Below are 13890 nucleotides of genomic sequence, written 5' to 3' on the forward strand. Positions count from 1 at the left end.
AGAAATTATTTGTTCTATAATGCTCAACCTTAGATTCTTATTGCTGATCGGTTGTAAAGAAAGGCAAAATGTTTTAAATTGCAGTGATTTGCTGTTTTTTAAAACTAAAAATTAAACATTGCTTAATAAAATGGATGACTAATGATTAGAGCCCTGTGCAGATACAAATTTTGTATCTGCATCCGATCTGCAAACATGGTCTGCAGATATCCGCATCCCCAGATATCAAGAGGATATCCACATCCACGGATGTAAAGCGCATATCCGCAGATTTGCAGGGCTGTACTAATGATAGCATGGAGCCACACAAGCATGATACCTATTTCCCACCCTAACAATTTGAGTATGTTTTCAGTGGTTGCTGTATACATTTTAAGCTAGTTAATATTGTTTTTTTTGACCTCCTCATCGGACATATTTTAATGACTTTATGCAACATTGTTCATGAATAATGCAGACACACCAGTTTCATGACTTACCAGTCACTGAATTGGCCCTTCACATGACTGGAATGCATAAAAGACTTTAAGAAAAGTCCACAGATTTAGGTTACAGATTAAAATCTTCCAAACCAGCTTTCTCCAAAGAACATTTTAACTTAAAGGTTTTTAAGGGTTTTTTATTATTTTAGTTTTTATTTTTTGGCTAACACAAGCGTTATTGGTTGTGGACCTAACAATGTAACGATTAAATCACTGTGTCCTTACTGATGAGGGGGACTCCAAAACTAGTATTGTGCAGGCACTCAAGGTAGGAGGCAAACCACGAGGCTACTTTTTTGTTGAGACTGCAGCTGTTTGGACTATGGGTGTGTGGGGGGGGGTCATTTGTTGAAATAGCTTTGCTCTGAGGCGGAGACAGGATGGCATGTGTTAAACAGTATGTTGCACTCTAATGCCAGCACTTGAGTAAATGTTTGCTTTCATGGTTTTTTAGTTTGTTTGTCGTTTTACCTAGCTGGAGTGATTTATCATCTTTACTGATCTAAATAGTAGACTTCAACTGATATAGAGTAGGGTAAATGAGAACAGAATTTGGACCTATGATATTGAGGTATTTAGTCAAATATTCAAATTTGAATATATACATTAAAATTGGGAGATAGCTGACTCCTGCCTAGATGCTGGAACCCTAAATTAGTTATAAAACAATGTGGAAATAGCGAACTGTAAAGCAAATGTAATTTTTGTTGTGACTGCTGGTATGTCAGGCTGCTTCTAGAATTCTAAAATATTTCCTTTTTTTGCCTGCTCCACTTAAGTCTGAGAACCCTCTTAAGTACTTTTTTATACACAAATTTGTCTCGATGCTTAAAATCTTAGTGCTCTAGCAGGATTTCTCCCTCAGCTTCTGAGAATGGGGGAGCAATATTTAGGGGATTGTGACTGGAGGGTGTTGAAGGAGGGTATTGTGAACAGAAGCTGTGGCTGTGTCTACAGTACTGTCCTCAGCTAACCTTGTGGATATGCCAGTGGATAGTCAACAGAAGTTAATGCTGCATGAAGCTAGGTGCAGTCAGCAGCTGCTACTGTGCAAATGTGGGCAAACTCTGCCAATGGCAAGTTGGCGTCTGAAAGACCCATGCTGACAATCAGTAGGAGGCCTGTGGACTGACTTGGAGGAGCAGCACTCTTATGTGGATATTTCTGTATCCATGGGTTTCAGCAATCACAGATTTCACCAGGTTTGGACACAGATACTTTCTACCCCCTGCCCACTCTGACCCCACCAATCCCCTCCCGTTCAAGGTGACTAGTACTGGGAGATTCTATGAGGTCCATTTTGTGGAGTTTCAGTGTCCCTCTTGCATTGGTTTCTCTGAGGATGAGTATAACAGAGACTTTGATTTTTAGTTGCAAACACAATAACAATCATACCAATACCATGACAATGGTGAGCAGTTTCTCTTCAGGATAGTTACAATTTGCAGTACTCTGCAGGGTGACATCATGTCGGAGTTAAACATTTCTATGTGCAGATTAACACTTGGCCATTCCACTGTGCTTTCATTCCCAAATATTGTAGAACAGTTCACTCACTTACAATGTACTGTACAAAGCTCTGTGGCAGTTCAGTAACAACTGCTTTTCTAGATTGTATATAAGAATACATTGCCACTGGTTGGATTTGTGACCTTTAGTATACTGGATTTAAGAATTCACTAGTGAATAGTTACTAATAGTACTAAAACTGAAATCCCTTTTTAAATGGTCTTTATTTTTTATTTTGTTTCAGGATCGTCTTGACTCTTTAACTGAAGTGGATGACTCAGGACAGTTAACTATCAAGTGCTCTCAAAATTACTTGTCCCTGGATTGTGGTATTACTGCATTTGAACTGTCTGACTACAGCCCTAGTGAGGATTTGCTTGGTGCCCTGGGTGACATGACCTCCAGTCAAACTAATGCAAAACCACTTGAGTCTTGGAACTACAGTGAGATGGAAAAAGACTTTCCAGAGCTTATCAAAAGTGTAGGATTACTTGCAGTAGCAACTGATTCCATTGTTTCCAAGTGCAATGAAGCCATTAATGTGAAAGAAACCCATTTACCTCTTTCAACAGAACATAAGGGAGAAAGCAAAGACAGCAACACATCACCTGAGCTTTCACTGTTTTCTCCTTCTGGGAAGTCATCTCTCTGTACAGGATCTTGCACTGAAGATGGCATCTTATCAGCTGACAGAAAACCAGTTTCCAGTTTAGAGAAACACGAATATAGTCCATTGCACAATCTTGGTGCAAAAAGCAAACAGCATCCACACTGTGAAAACTCAACTCCCAAGAGGTCAATAAGAGACTGCTTTAACTACAATGAGGATTCGCCCACACAGCCTACATTGCCAAAAAGAGGTCTGTTTTTAAAAGAAGAAGTGTTTAAAGATGATATGGAAGTCAGTGATGCAAAAAAACCTGTCTCTCTTAGTTTAAAGACTGAAATGAGTAGAAGTACACCCTCATTATTAGATCCACCAGACAGGTCCAAGCTTTGCTTGGCTTTACAATCATCTTACACTAACAGTCTCTCTGCTGTCAGTCAGTCATATGATTGCTTACATAAAATAGGTGATAGAAGCCTTGAGTACACAATAAACAATCACTTTAAGGAAAGTTCCATAAGTCTAGGTAAGTCTAATTGTTACATTTGGAAAGAAAAGCCAAGGCACAAAAAATCACATGATACTCCTGAGAAGGTGACATCATGTAGGACACCTGTGGGTATATCTAACACAGCTTCAGCAAAGCAGGTGAATAAAAAAGGGAGTTCAGCTCTACAAAATGGAATTCCTTCCTGTAACTCTCAATCTGTGGGAGGTACAAAAACAGATTCTGCTTCCACATCATCAGATACCTGTAATCAGAAAGAACCGAATGGCCAGTCCCAAAGTAAAAATGAACAATCTAGTTCACCAACTCATAGCCAAGAAAGTGCATCATCAACTGACTCAGGACCTGTTATCTCCTCCTCACCTGTTCTCCCAAGAAATAGGAGCGAGAAGAGTTACCTATCATCACCAAATTATGATAATACAAATGGTAAAGTTGTTGAAGCCTGGTATGGTTCCGATGAATATTTAGCACTTCCATCACACCTCAAACAGACTGAAGTATTGGCTTTGAAGTTAGAAAATTTAACAAAACTACTGCCACAGAAACCCAGAGGAGAAACCATTCAAAACATTGATGACTGGGAACTGTCAGAAATGAACTCAGATTCTGAGATGTATCCAACATATCAGATTAAAAAGAAGCACAAAAAAATGGGTAGGGTTTCACCAAGCTCTTCAAGTGACATAGTATCTTCTTTGGGTGACAGCATTGAATCTGGGCCTCTGAGTGACATTCTTTCAGATGAAGAGCTTTGTGTGCCTGCATCTTGCATTAAAAAATACATAGAAGACAAGTCAGGAAAGCCTGTAGTGATTGAGTCCTCTGAGAAAAATGAGACCTCTGCCTCAAATAGATCAGCTTTAATTCAACAATTGATGCAAGATATACAACACCAAGACAATTATGAAACTATATGGGAAAAAATTGAGGTAAGGCAAATGCTAACATTAACTGTGTTCTCATGTGTCGGTTCTTCACAAGTGGTATGACCATATATAAATGAAGGGGCTTTGTTTTGTTTTTTTTATGATAAATCTCTTACTATTTTATAACATCTCCTTTGATATACTTAGAACTTTTATTCATTAAAAAACCAACAGTGACCACTGTAATGAATAGATCTGGGACAAATTTTTTTGACTAATTGTTTTTTGACAAAAAAATATATATTTTTAAAGCCTTGAAACTGTTAGCTGAATTTGGGTCAAATTTGACTAATAGCTTTGATTGCGGGGGAAAAAAAATTCAAAAGCATTGAAATTATTCATTTCAACTCTTTGATTCAGAACAGTGTCTCAATTTCAAATCAGGCCAATTAAAACATGCACAAGCATGCTCATACAGTGAAAAGAGCCTGAAACTGCCTAATCAAAATGAAAAACTTGGGAAGGGAAGGAAGTGCATATAGAATAAACTGAAACATTTAGTTTGACTCCAAATCAGTTGAATACCCTCCCAAAATTGTTGAGTCAACTGGAAATGTTTCAGTTGATACAAAATATTTTTTTAAAACTTTTTTTTTTGATTTGCCTATTTTTTTAAAAATTTCAGTTAGAATTGTTCAAGATTCCCCCTCCCCCCACCCCCCACCCCAGTTTGGCTCCGAACTGAAAAAATCCATTATTTGCACAGCTCTAGTAATGATTCATATTGTAGGTCATGTCCATCTGGTCACCAATACTAGAAAACACTAATTACCTGAGTTGGTGCTTTCAGGCTTGGCATAGAATCATTCTGTCAATAGAGCTTTTAACACTTCTAAGATTCAGGTACACTTACATGCCACTTTTGGATGTAATACAAAATAAACTAGACATTAGGAAAGCAAGTTGGATGGTAATTAATTGCATACACACTCATCTCAGTGATGTTTGAATGAAGTGGCACTTCATGTACACTGCCAATTTTTAATTCAGTGGCTCTGGTTCAAAGATGAGGGAGGAGGTTTCCTGATTTTTGCTATATCCTTTGTAGTAACATGTTCTGTTTTATCCTGTAGTGTATTATCTTCCCTGAAGTGATTTTCTTCCCACCGACGTTGTCCCTGCTCTACTTAGCACAGAGATAACATTATTATTTCCGCTGCTCCAAACAAGTTTTCCCATGTATCACCACCTTACTGTCCCCAAGCCAATGTTATCGTCCCTCTCGAACACTCAGATCTGAAGGAGATAGGATTTCCTTCCAGGCTGCTGGTGGTCTCAGAGTTCAGGGCAGCTGCATTCCCCTGCTGTGGTTCAGCAAGAGGCTCCACTCTAGGCTCCCACCTCCTCAGTCATTACCTCACCTTTCTGTGGTCGGTCTCTCCCTCTCTCTCTCATTTCAACAATAATTCAGTAATTCCTTTGTGAGTGGCATTTTTGTTCTGGAGAATGAAATCTGAATGTACAGCTTCATTAAGGACAGCCAAAGACTGATGGAACCAGTTCTAATGATGTAGCTTTGCAGCCTAATACTTTTCATTTATGGCTGTTGTAAAATAAAATTGCAATGAAGTCAGTCCTTCTTTTTGAAGGAACCGCAGCCGAGAAATGAATAGAAGCAATATTTTAGCTAGTGTGATGAAAAGAAATTCAAGGATATATCATTACAATGGGAGATAGTTTGAACTGGTATGAACCTAGCACTGATCTCACAGTAAGAAATTTGTTGAACCGATGTTAAATAATTTATTTGACGCCTCCTTCTCTGTCCCAGTTATGCCAAGGCTGTTCAGCCCTTCCAGAAATCTGGAAAACATGTTTCTACATACTTACAAATTATTCAGATAAATTTTGCCCAGATACTGACATGGTGTAAATATTTCTTTCCACCCCCACACAACATCTGCTTGATTCGAACTGGCCAAATTACTAGCTAATTGAGCACAGAATATTTTTTAGTTTATTAATATTGAATATTGTTAAAAATTTGAAGTACATAGAGAAAACTCTCCTCACATCATCATTTGCTACGTGTACATTCTTTATTTGCCTCACCCATACCTCTAGCATCCAAGATAAGGTCAGTTGTTGTACCAAGGTTTGCTGTTAGCATGTCCTCTGTGGCACGCTGAATGAAAATTCTGTGGTTGGGCCCTTTGATGTCTGCAGCATGGGACCCCTGAATTCTGTGGTGCATTGGAATTTCTGCATCAGTTCCAAGTACATTCAGAAATAACTTTTTGAAACCAAATATGAAAATTTATTGTACAAAGTGCTCTATATTTCTTGTATTTTGGTGGTACAAATCTTTTTATTAGGTTTTTTTTTCCCAACAACCTCCACTCAGCAATAATCAGAATTCTGAGAATTCTGATACTGTCATGCATACTAAATGAGAATACTGTGAAATGGTCACTAATTGTCTCAGAATTTTTTTTCGGAGGGGGGGGAGCACTGTTGCAAGGCTTGCACATGCATGACAATATGTCTGTTTTTCAGATGTAAGGGGGGGGGTGTGTGCACGCGCACCAGTATCTGGAACAAAATGCTAAATCTTTCCTGTTGGAGAGATTTGCTTGCAAAGAGGTTCACTTGTTTCAGGTACCATTTCTGGATTATGCAACTGAAAACATACTGGTTCAGTTTCCCAAGTAAGGTTCCTTACTGCTCAGCCAGTCTGCCTACTGTCCTGGTTTCCCTGGATGTAAGAAGCTTGTATATGTAGACCCCATCTCTGCAGTAGATAGAAGATCTTGAGCTGCAGCTGTCCTGTGGTTCACCTGCTGCATCTGCTCAACAGATCTCCGTTGATTGCCTGGTGCTTCACCATATGTTAAGGAGAGAAGAATGCTGCTGTGACTGCTCCCATGCTGAGTAATGAACACTCCTGAGACTCTGCATGGAGAGCAGGATACATGCTCCATTGATTCTGCCAGGGTTAGGCAGGGGAACACTTCTCACAGGATAGTTCCCCTCCCAACCTCACACAACCACAGATCCTAGATTGAGCCTGAGACCTTCCAGTGGGGCAAAGAGTAAAGACCCCATCCAAATAATTGGGAGGGGGACGTGACATCAATTTGGCTGAGAAGAGGGTGTGGGGGAAGAACCACATTATCAGTTTTGTGGAAGAGTGGGTACTAGGGAGAGGGGAACACAGTGTAAACCTTACTAGAGGTGATTAGTCTGTTGAGGTAAGATTGGGGGGATGATGCTGCATGGGAGGATCACTTATTGAGTGGGTCATCACAGAGGATGATTGAGCTGTGGGGTTGCAGAGTATGGATTGATGGGCTTGGTGGAGCAGAATGTGTTTTGGAGGCCAGAGAAGTAACTGGAGAGGCTGAGGGGAAAACGAAAGGTGGGGGTAGGGATTTGAATGGGAGTTTGTGAGGGGAGGAGTGAAGAGAATTAGTTGATTGGAAGGTATGAGCGGGGAGCAGACTGTTGATTAATTAGGGAAAGGATATGTATAGGTAGGACTGGGGCCAGAGGATGAACTGGGGTTGCTGATGGGCAGGGATGGGCTGAGGGAAGCACAGAATACATTGAGGATTTGAGCGGGGACTGATACTAGATTAGTCTGGGGAAGATCACTTAATAGAGGGTCCAGGATGATGCAAAGAATTGTTCAGAGAGGCTTGTGGACATCAGGGCAAGAGATGGAAGGACTGAAACGAGTGACAAACTGGTTGGTGATATAAGATTGATGGGTCTTGGTAGTAGATGACAGATAAGGAACAAAAATGGATGGACTAATTGAGCTGAGGGAGAATGAGAAGGAAATGAAGAGAAGGCAAGACAGAGGTGTGCACCCCTATAATGGCTGAGGGCAAAAAAGAGAAAGAATAAAGAAACCTTGGAAATGAAAAGACTATGGGAAGGAGGCAGGAACAGGCAGACATAACACGTCTGTGGTCTGAGTAGTTTCTACAGTGTATTGAAAAAGTATCTTCACTTCTTGTAACAGGACACAAATGTGTGATGTAGTCATTTTGATATTGATATTATCCTGCTTTGAAAGCCATCTCTAATTCTGAACACTGGGGGAACCATTGTGTGAGCACTGGGATAGGCTAGCTGCCCAAATACAATCCCATCTAAAACTTTAGGTATGTACTTGGGCAACTAGCCTGTCCTGTTGCTTGCACTGCTGTGGCTACATTTCTATTTCTAACATGCTAACTCAATCAAAGCTAGCACAGGTATCTATTCCCAAGCTGGAGATTACACCTCCAGGTCTAGTGTAGACATACACAGTGTGACCTGTCTACTGTCCATTTGCAGTCTGTCCAGAGCAAGATGTTTGACTCCAGGGCCGGCTTTTTTTTTGGCTTTGGCAGCAGTCAGTCTTTTTGGGGGAGCGGGGGGGGGGCTTGGGGCAGCAAAAAACCTAGAGCCAGCCCTGTTTGACTCCATCTTAAGTTGGCTCCGTGATGGCAGCATCTTTTTCTATTGCCCTGCAATAGGTCATTCTTTGTCTTCCACGCCTTTTCTTCCCTCCACGTAGGATCCAATTTGAGACATACCTTGTGCTTCTGCCTCCCGGTAGTCTGATGGCATGGCCAAGCCACCATGGCCATCTGTCTGATTATTAAGTCTGCAGTCTACTGATCCATGCAGCAAAACACTTCCACATTGGTTGCATAATCTCTCCAATGAATTTCCAAGATTCTTCTGGAAGAACGCTGTTGGAATGCATTCATCTTTCTATTGTGTACCTTCACCATCTGCAGTGTTTTCCAGGTGTACAACAGTGCTGGAAGGGCAATTGCATTGTCCTATCTCATTTTTTATTATTGGGACAATCAAAATAAAACTAAAGAAAGTAACACCACACAAGGAGAGTATGTGTGATACTAGAAAGGTTAGTAGATATAGCAGGGAAGGCACGTTTCAAGCTGCAACTTAGCAATAGATGTGAAAAGTTAAAGACACTGGCAATGGCAGTTTTTCAAAGAAGTATCTGTGGCTTACAATGGGAGTGAGAAAAACTAAGAAAGAAGAATGACTCCAACCAAATACATGAGGCTTGTTGAAGAGAGGAAAGAATTGAAGAAAAGAATTCAACATGAACGAGACAGCAGTAAAAGAGCTATTTTGCAACAAGAATATTTGGAAAAAGACAAGGAAGTTAAAAGATCAGTCAGAAGAGATAAGAGAATGAATGGAAAATAAAGCAAGAGAACCTGATGAGGTGTATAAGAAAGGGGATTCTAAAAAGCTTTTTCTAGTATCTAAACAGCTGACATCATAATTCTTGAACTTTGTGGTATTGTGAAGGCTGCAGATGGTATGATTTTAATCACAGAGGAAGGACTGAGAGCCTGTTGGATGGAACACTTCCAGGCTGTGCTTAATGAGTCAGAACACTAATGCAAAATTGAGAGGTGTGAAGAAATAGCCGACATACCTATATCACTAGAAGTAATAGCCTTTGAGGAAGTAATTAAGGCTATAAACCGAGTGAAAAGAGGTGAAGCACCAGACTATGAGATAGATGCTCAAATGTTAAAAGCTGGGAGGAAGTGATGGTGAACTCCATGTGCACATTGGTCAGAATGGTTTGGGGAAAGGAGAACTGTCGTATAGATTAGAGAAGAGCTGTCATCTGTAAAATCCCTAAAAAGAGAGGCGGACCACTTTGTTTGTGATAACTGGAGAAGGGTGACACTCCTACCTGTACCTGGAAAAGTGTTTTGTGTTGTCATTTTTAATAGGATAAAAAGTTGATGAAGTACTCAGGGAAGAACAGGCTGGATTTCAAGCCAGTGCATCATGTTCATACCAGAATTTCACCGTGAAAAGACTTGCTGAGAAAGGCTTAAAATAGATGGGTTTTAACTGCCTTAATTTTACAGAAGTGTTTGCTAGTGTCCACAGAGGAGCCTTCTAGAATATCTTGAGACACTACAGAATTCTAGCAAAGATTGTTAATTTGGTCTAAGTTTTGTATGATAACTTTATATGCCATGTTGGGACAGAGAGCACAGACACTGAATGTTTTAAGATCCTTACTGGTGTACGGCAATATTGCATATTATCCCCTTTTCTCTTCTGTATTATTATAGATTTTCGTGACAAGAAGGGTGACGGCTGCTGCTAAGGTCACTTGTATTGTTTTGGATAAGAGATAAATTGTGACACTTAGATTTTGCAGACAATACAGTCATACCAGCCTGGACGGTATGAAAAGACTACCTATGAGCATGAAAGCAGAAATGGCCAAGGTGGGACTTGGTATCAGTACGCAGAAGACCAAAATCATGGAGTTATAAGAGTGCTATCTATGCTGGCAGATGAATGACTGATGAAGAAAAGTATGAAAGATTTCATATCTTTGTCTATCGTGGAAGTACAATATCTGCTAATGGCCAGTTCACTAAGGAAGCGAAGACAAGAATTAGCAAAGCTAGTGGGTCACTTTCCCATTTGTCAAACGTGAAAGAGTAAGAAGATACACCTACCTCTGATATTCAGGCTACTGAATGGTTATGATTTTTGCAGCTAGCTGTTAGGAATCATGAGACATTACAGAAAGATACAGTGCAGTGACAATAATCAGACTCTTTTAAAAATATGTATTAAAAATATATTGCTACTAACTTGGGACTAAATTAAACACCAGTCTGTTCAACCTTTGTAACATAATACTGCCTAAATAGGTCTACAAGTTGCAGAGGAGTCTGAGAAGACCAATACAAATGTTCAAGGGTCTAGAAGGGATTAATTTGTGAGGAAAGGATTAAAGATGTGTGGTTAGAAGCTGTTGGCCAGTATGTTCCAACATAATCTAAAAGCCTAATGTAGACAAGAAGGGATATACTCCAGTAATGTGCTCTAAACTGGTCAAGTTGAAGCCTACAGAGGAGCCTAGGCTTTAACGCAACCAGTTTATACACTACTTTGGTTACACTAGTGTTGTGGAATGTGTGAGTTAGAATTTGTTTATCATCTAACAACACACCTTTAAATCCTAGTCTAGACAAAGATTTAAACAGATGCAAAATACAGGTCTGGGAAACTTCAGTTGTGTTTTGCCAAGTGTAAATTGGTAGACTCTCCGTCCAAGTCCAAACACAAGCTATTCACTTGCTGTTGTCAAAATGTCACCTCTTCTGATCTCTAGTTTCATTAACAAAAAGCTAGCTAATTCCAAAATAAAAATACATGAACTGCAGCCTAAGCCTTCTCACTATTCAGCTCCTGTGATTCCTTCTCTCAGGACTGGTCTCTCTCAGACCCTTTCTCCTTCTGCCAGCGATAGTCTAATAAGCCACAATTGCTCCCTTGAATCAGCACTAATTAATATGCAGCTCCTGCCAGGCAGAAGATGAATTGGGGAGGTGAGGGTGGAAGCAGCAGTATTCTCCAAACTCTCCCCTCCCCAAGACCAACCCCCACTTACCTGAGATGAATAAATCTTCAAAATATTTTCAACCCTCTTCTGTCTTGTATGCAGTGACTTTAGCTGATCTTCATCCTTATTTTTCAGCAAACTTGATCAACAGTGAAACATTTAACAGGGTTGAGCTTTAAATTGTCAGCATTAAACACCATGCCAGTAATGGTGAATCGGGACAGTTCCCAGCAGTATCGTTTCAGGCTCTCTGTTGACTCCGGCAGATACTGGAAATTTAACTTTCCAACTAAAGGGCTCGAAACTTAATTTTTAGCAGCTTTCTTTTTTATTTAAGATTTTGGAACACAAGGTGCTGTCTTAAGCCAATCCTATCTGTTGGGCTCCAATATGTACTAACATGAGAATCTTGCCTCTCTGCTGCAAAGGTGTTAATGTTAACATTAGATCTGATTTTGATTCATTTGCATTCACACTTCCTGAGTCTTGCATCATGTTTCAGGTTCAAACAACCCACTCAGACTGGGGACAGTAGGGTAGTAAAGAATGAATATAAGAGATGGTGGTGCTTGAACAGTGGTTTCTGCAACTGTTTAAAGAGAGTTACCTATCGCCAGTCTGCCAGTTTCTAGTTTTAAACACAGAAAACTTACCTGAAAAACAAGTTCATGGGTCAGATCATTTAAATTCCTCTTATGAGGTGACACACTTAACCTTTACTAACCAATTAGCCCCATTTCAGTAGGAAATGCTGAATTAAGGGTTCTAATTTCTTTTGTGACTCATGGTCGTCATATAATGCATGTCAAGGATGTAGTAGAAGGTCAATATATTCACTAATTACACAGAAGCAAACGTGCCATTCTAATTCAGTGCAAAAGTTTTTTTTCCCTCCTAGCCCTTTCTGCTGCATTTCAGAATCCTTTTAGAAATGGTAGTGTAGCACCCTCATGAGGCCATCTCTCACTACTGCAGCTGCTTGACAGATTTTTAGTATACTTTCCTGTTTAAATGAACAAAACACATGAAAATATACAGAACTGTTAAAAATGTAATAGTAAAAAATAAATTGTAAACCAGAATCCTGTACTCTCTAATGAAAAGAATATATTTTTCTTTAATGAAGCCTCTAATGGTAACACATGTTTGGTGCAATTTATTTTATTGCAACAAAATTAATGTTGAAATTTATGTTCTGAACTAAGAAACAATAGCATAAATGTGCTACTGTTCTTAAGTTTACAAAATAGAACTTGCACGTTTATAGATTTTGTGCAATCCATTGTAAAAGTAAACTCAATCCACTGCAAACAGTTTAACTGTAGTGATAGGATCTGGCTACAAATATAAGTTTATTTATTTGTTGGTAATATTTAAGAACCTACAGTAATATTCTTTACAAAATCAGGGCTTAATCCTACTTGTGGCTGCCAGAAAAAATGTCCCGTGCTTTCTTGCTTTAAAGTTTCACTTTAAAGTTATTGACAAAGCTACTTAAAGTATAAATGACATTTGTTAAAATAAATTCCTAAGAGCTGCTCTTACACCAACTAGGTGAGGGTGTGTATTTTGTCTGTAGTTCACTCTCCAAATATCATGGGCCATTTGTCAGCTTCAGCTCTTAGAAGGTGGCCAAGCATGGAGAGAAGGTGCAAAGCCCTTTGTACAATTTACTGGGGAGGGGTGAGTGGAGTATGTTCTGGACACCCAAGTGAAGAGAGAGGCAGAGCTGTCAACCACTTACTTGGTGAGTCAGATATGATGCCTGGGGTGCCAGCCGGATAGACATAGGAGGCCCAGATCATCAGTGCGGGTTGTCTGGGAGTGTCTGGAGGAGAACCCTGTGAGGAAAGACTTCAGTTCCCACCTTCAGAAGAAATTCTCCTGCATTCAAGGTGAGGTCTTGGACATTGAGTCTGAGTGGACCATGTTCAGGGCTTTAATCGTTGAGGTAGCCACAAAAAGCTGGAGTCTGAAGATGGTTGATGTCTGTCATGGTGGCAACCCTAGGACTTGCTGGTGGACACTAGTGGTGAGGGAAGCTGTCAAGACGAAGAAGGAGGCCTTCCAAAAAATGCTTGAAAACTGGACTCCTGACACGGCTGAGATGTACCGGCTGGCTAAGAGGGCTAAGGCTGTGGCGGTCATTGAAGTGAAAGCCCAGGCTTGGGAGGAGTTTGGAAAGACCACAGAGAATGACTACTGGATGGCCTCAAAGGTGTTCTGGTAAAATATTCATTGCCTTAGGAGGGGTCAGCGGGACATTGCCCAGACTGTTCTCAGCAAGGGTGGTGAAACGCTGACTCAGCTGAGAAGATTGACAGGTGGAAGGAACACTTTGAGGAACTCCACAACCCAGTGGACATGCCCTACTTTCAGGAGGCAGTGAGATCAGATCTATTTCTGATGCTGCGGTCACTACAGCAGTAAAGTGCTTTCATAGTGGTAAGATAGCGGGGTGGACGAGATTCACCCGGAGATGTTGAAAGCACTGGACA

General features: G+C 40.2%; 1 protein-coding gene across 1 annotated transcript in view; it reads left to right on the top strand.

Moving 5' to 3' along the window:
* The window catches only part of AKAP6 (A-kinase anchoring protein 6), a 413166-nt gene that overhangs the window by 159318 nt on the left and 239958 nt on the right, over positions 1-13890 (top strand). The window contains exon 5 of the mRNA XM_037900577.2: positions 2236-4038. Within this exon, the coding sequence (XP_037756505.1) occupies positions 2236-4038 (1803 nt within the window). The remainder of the gene's footprint in view (positions 1-2235; positions 4039-13890) is intronic.

This window comes from Chelonia mydas, chromosome 6 (genome assembly GCF_015237465.2).
Source record: "Chelonia mydas isolate rCheMyd1 chromosome 6, rCheMyd1.pri.v2, whole genome shotgun sequence".
Classification (NCBI taxonomy): Eukaryota; Metazoa; Chordata; order Testudines; family Cheloniidae; genus Chelonia; species Chelonia mydas.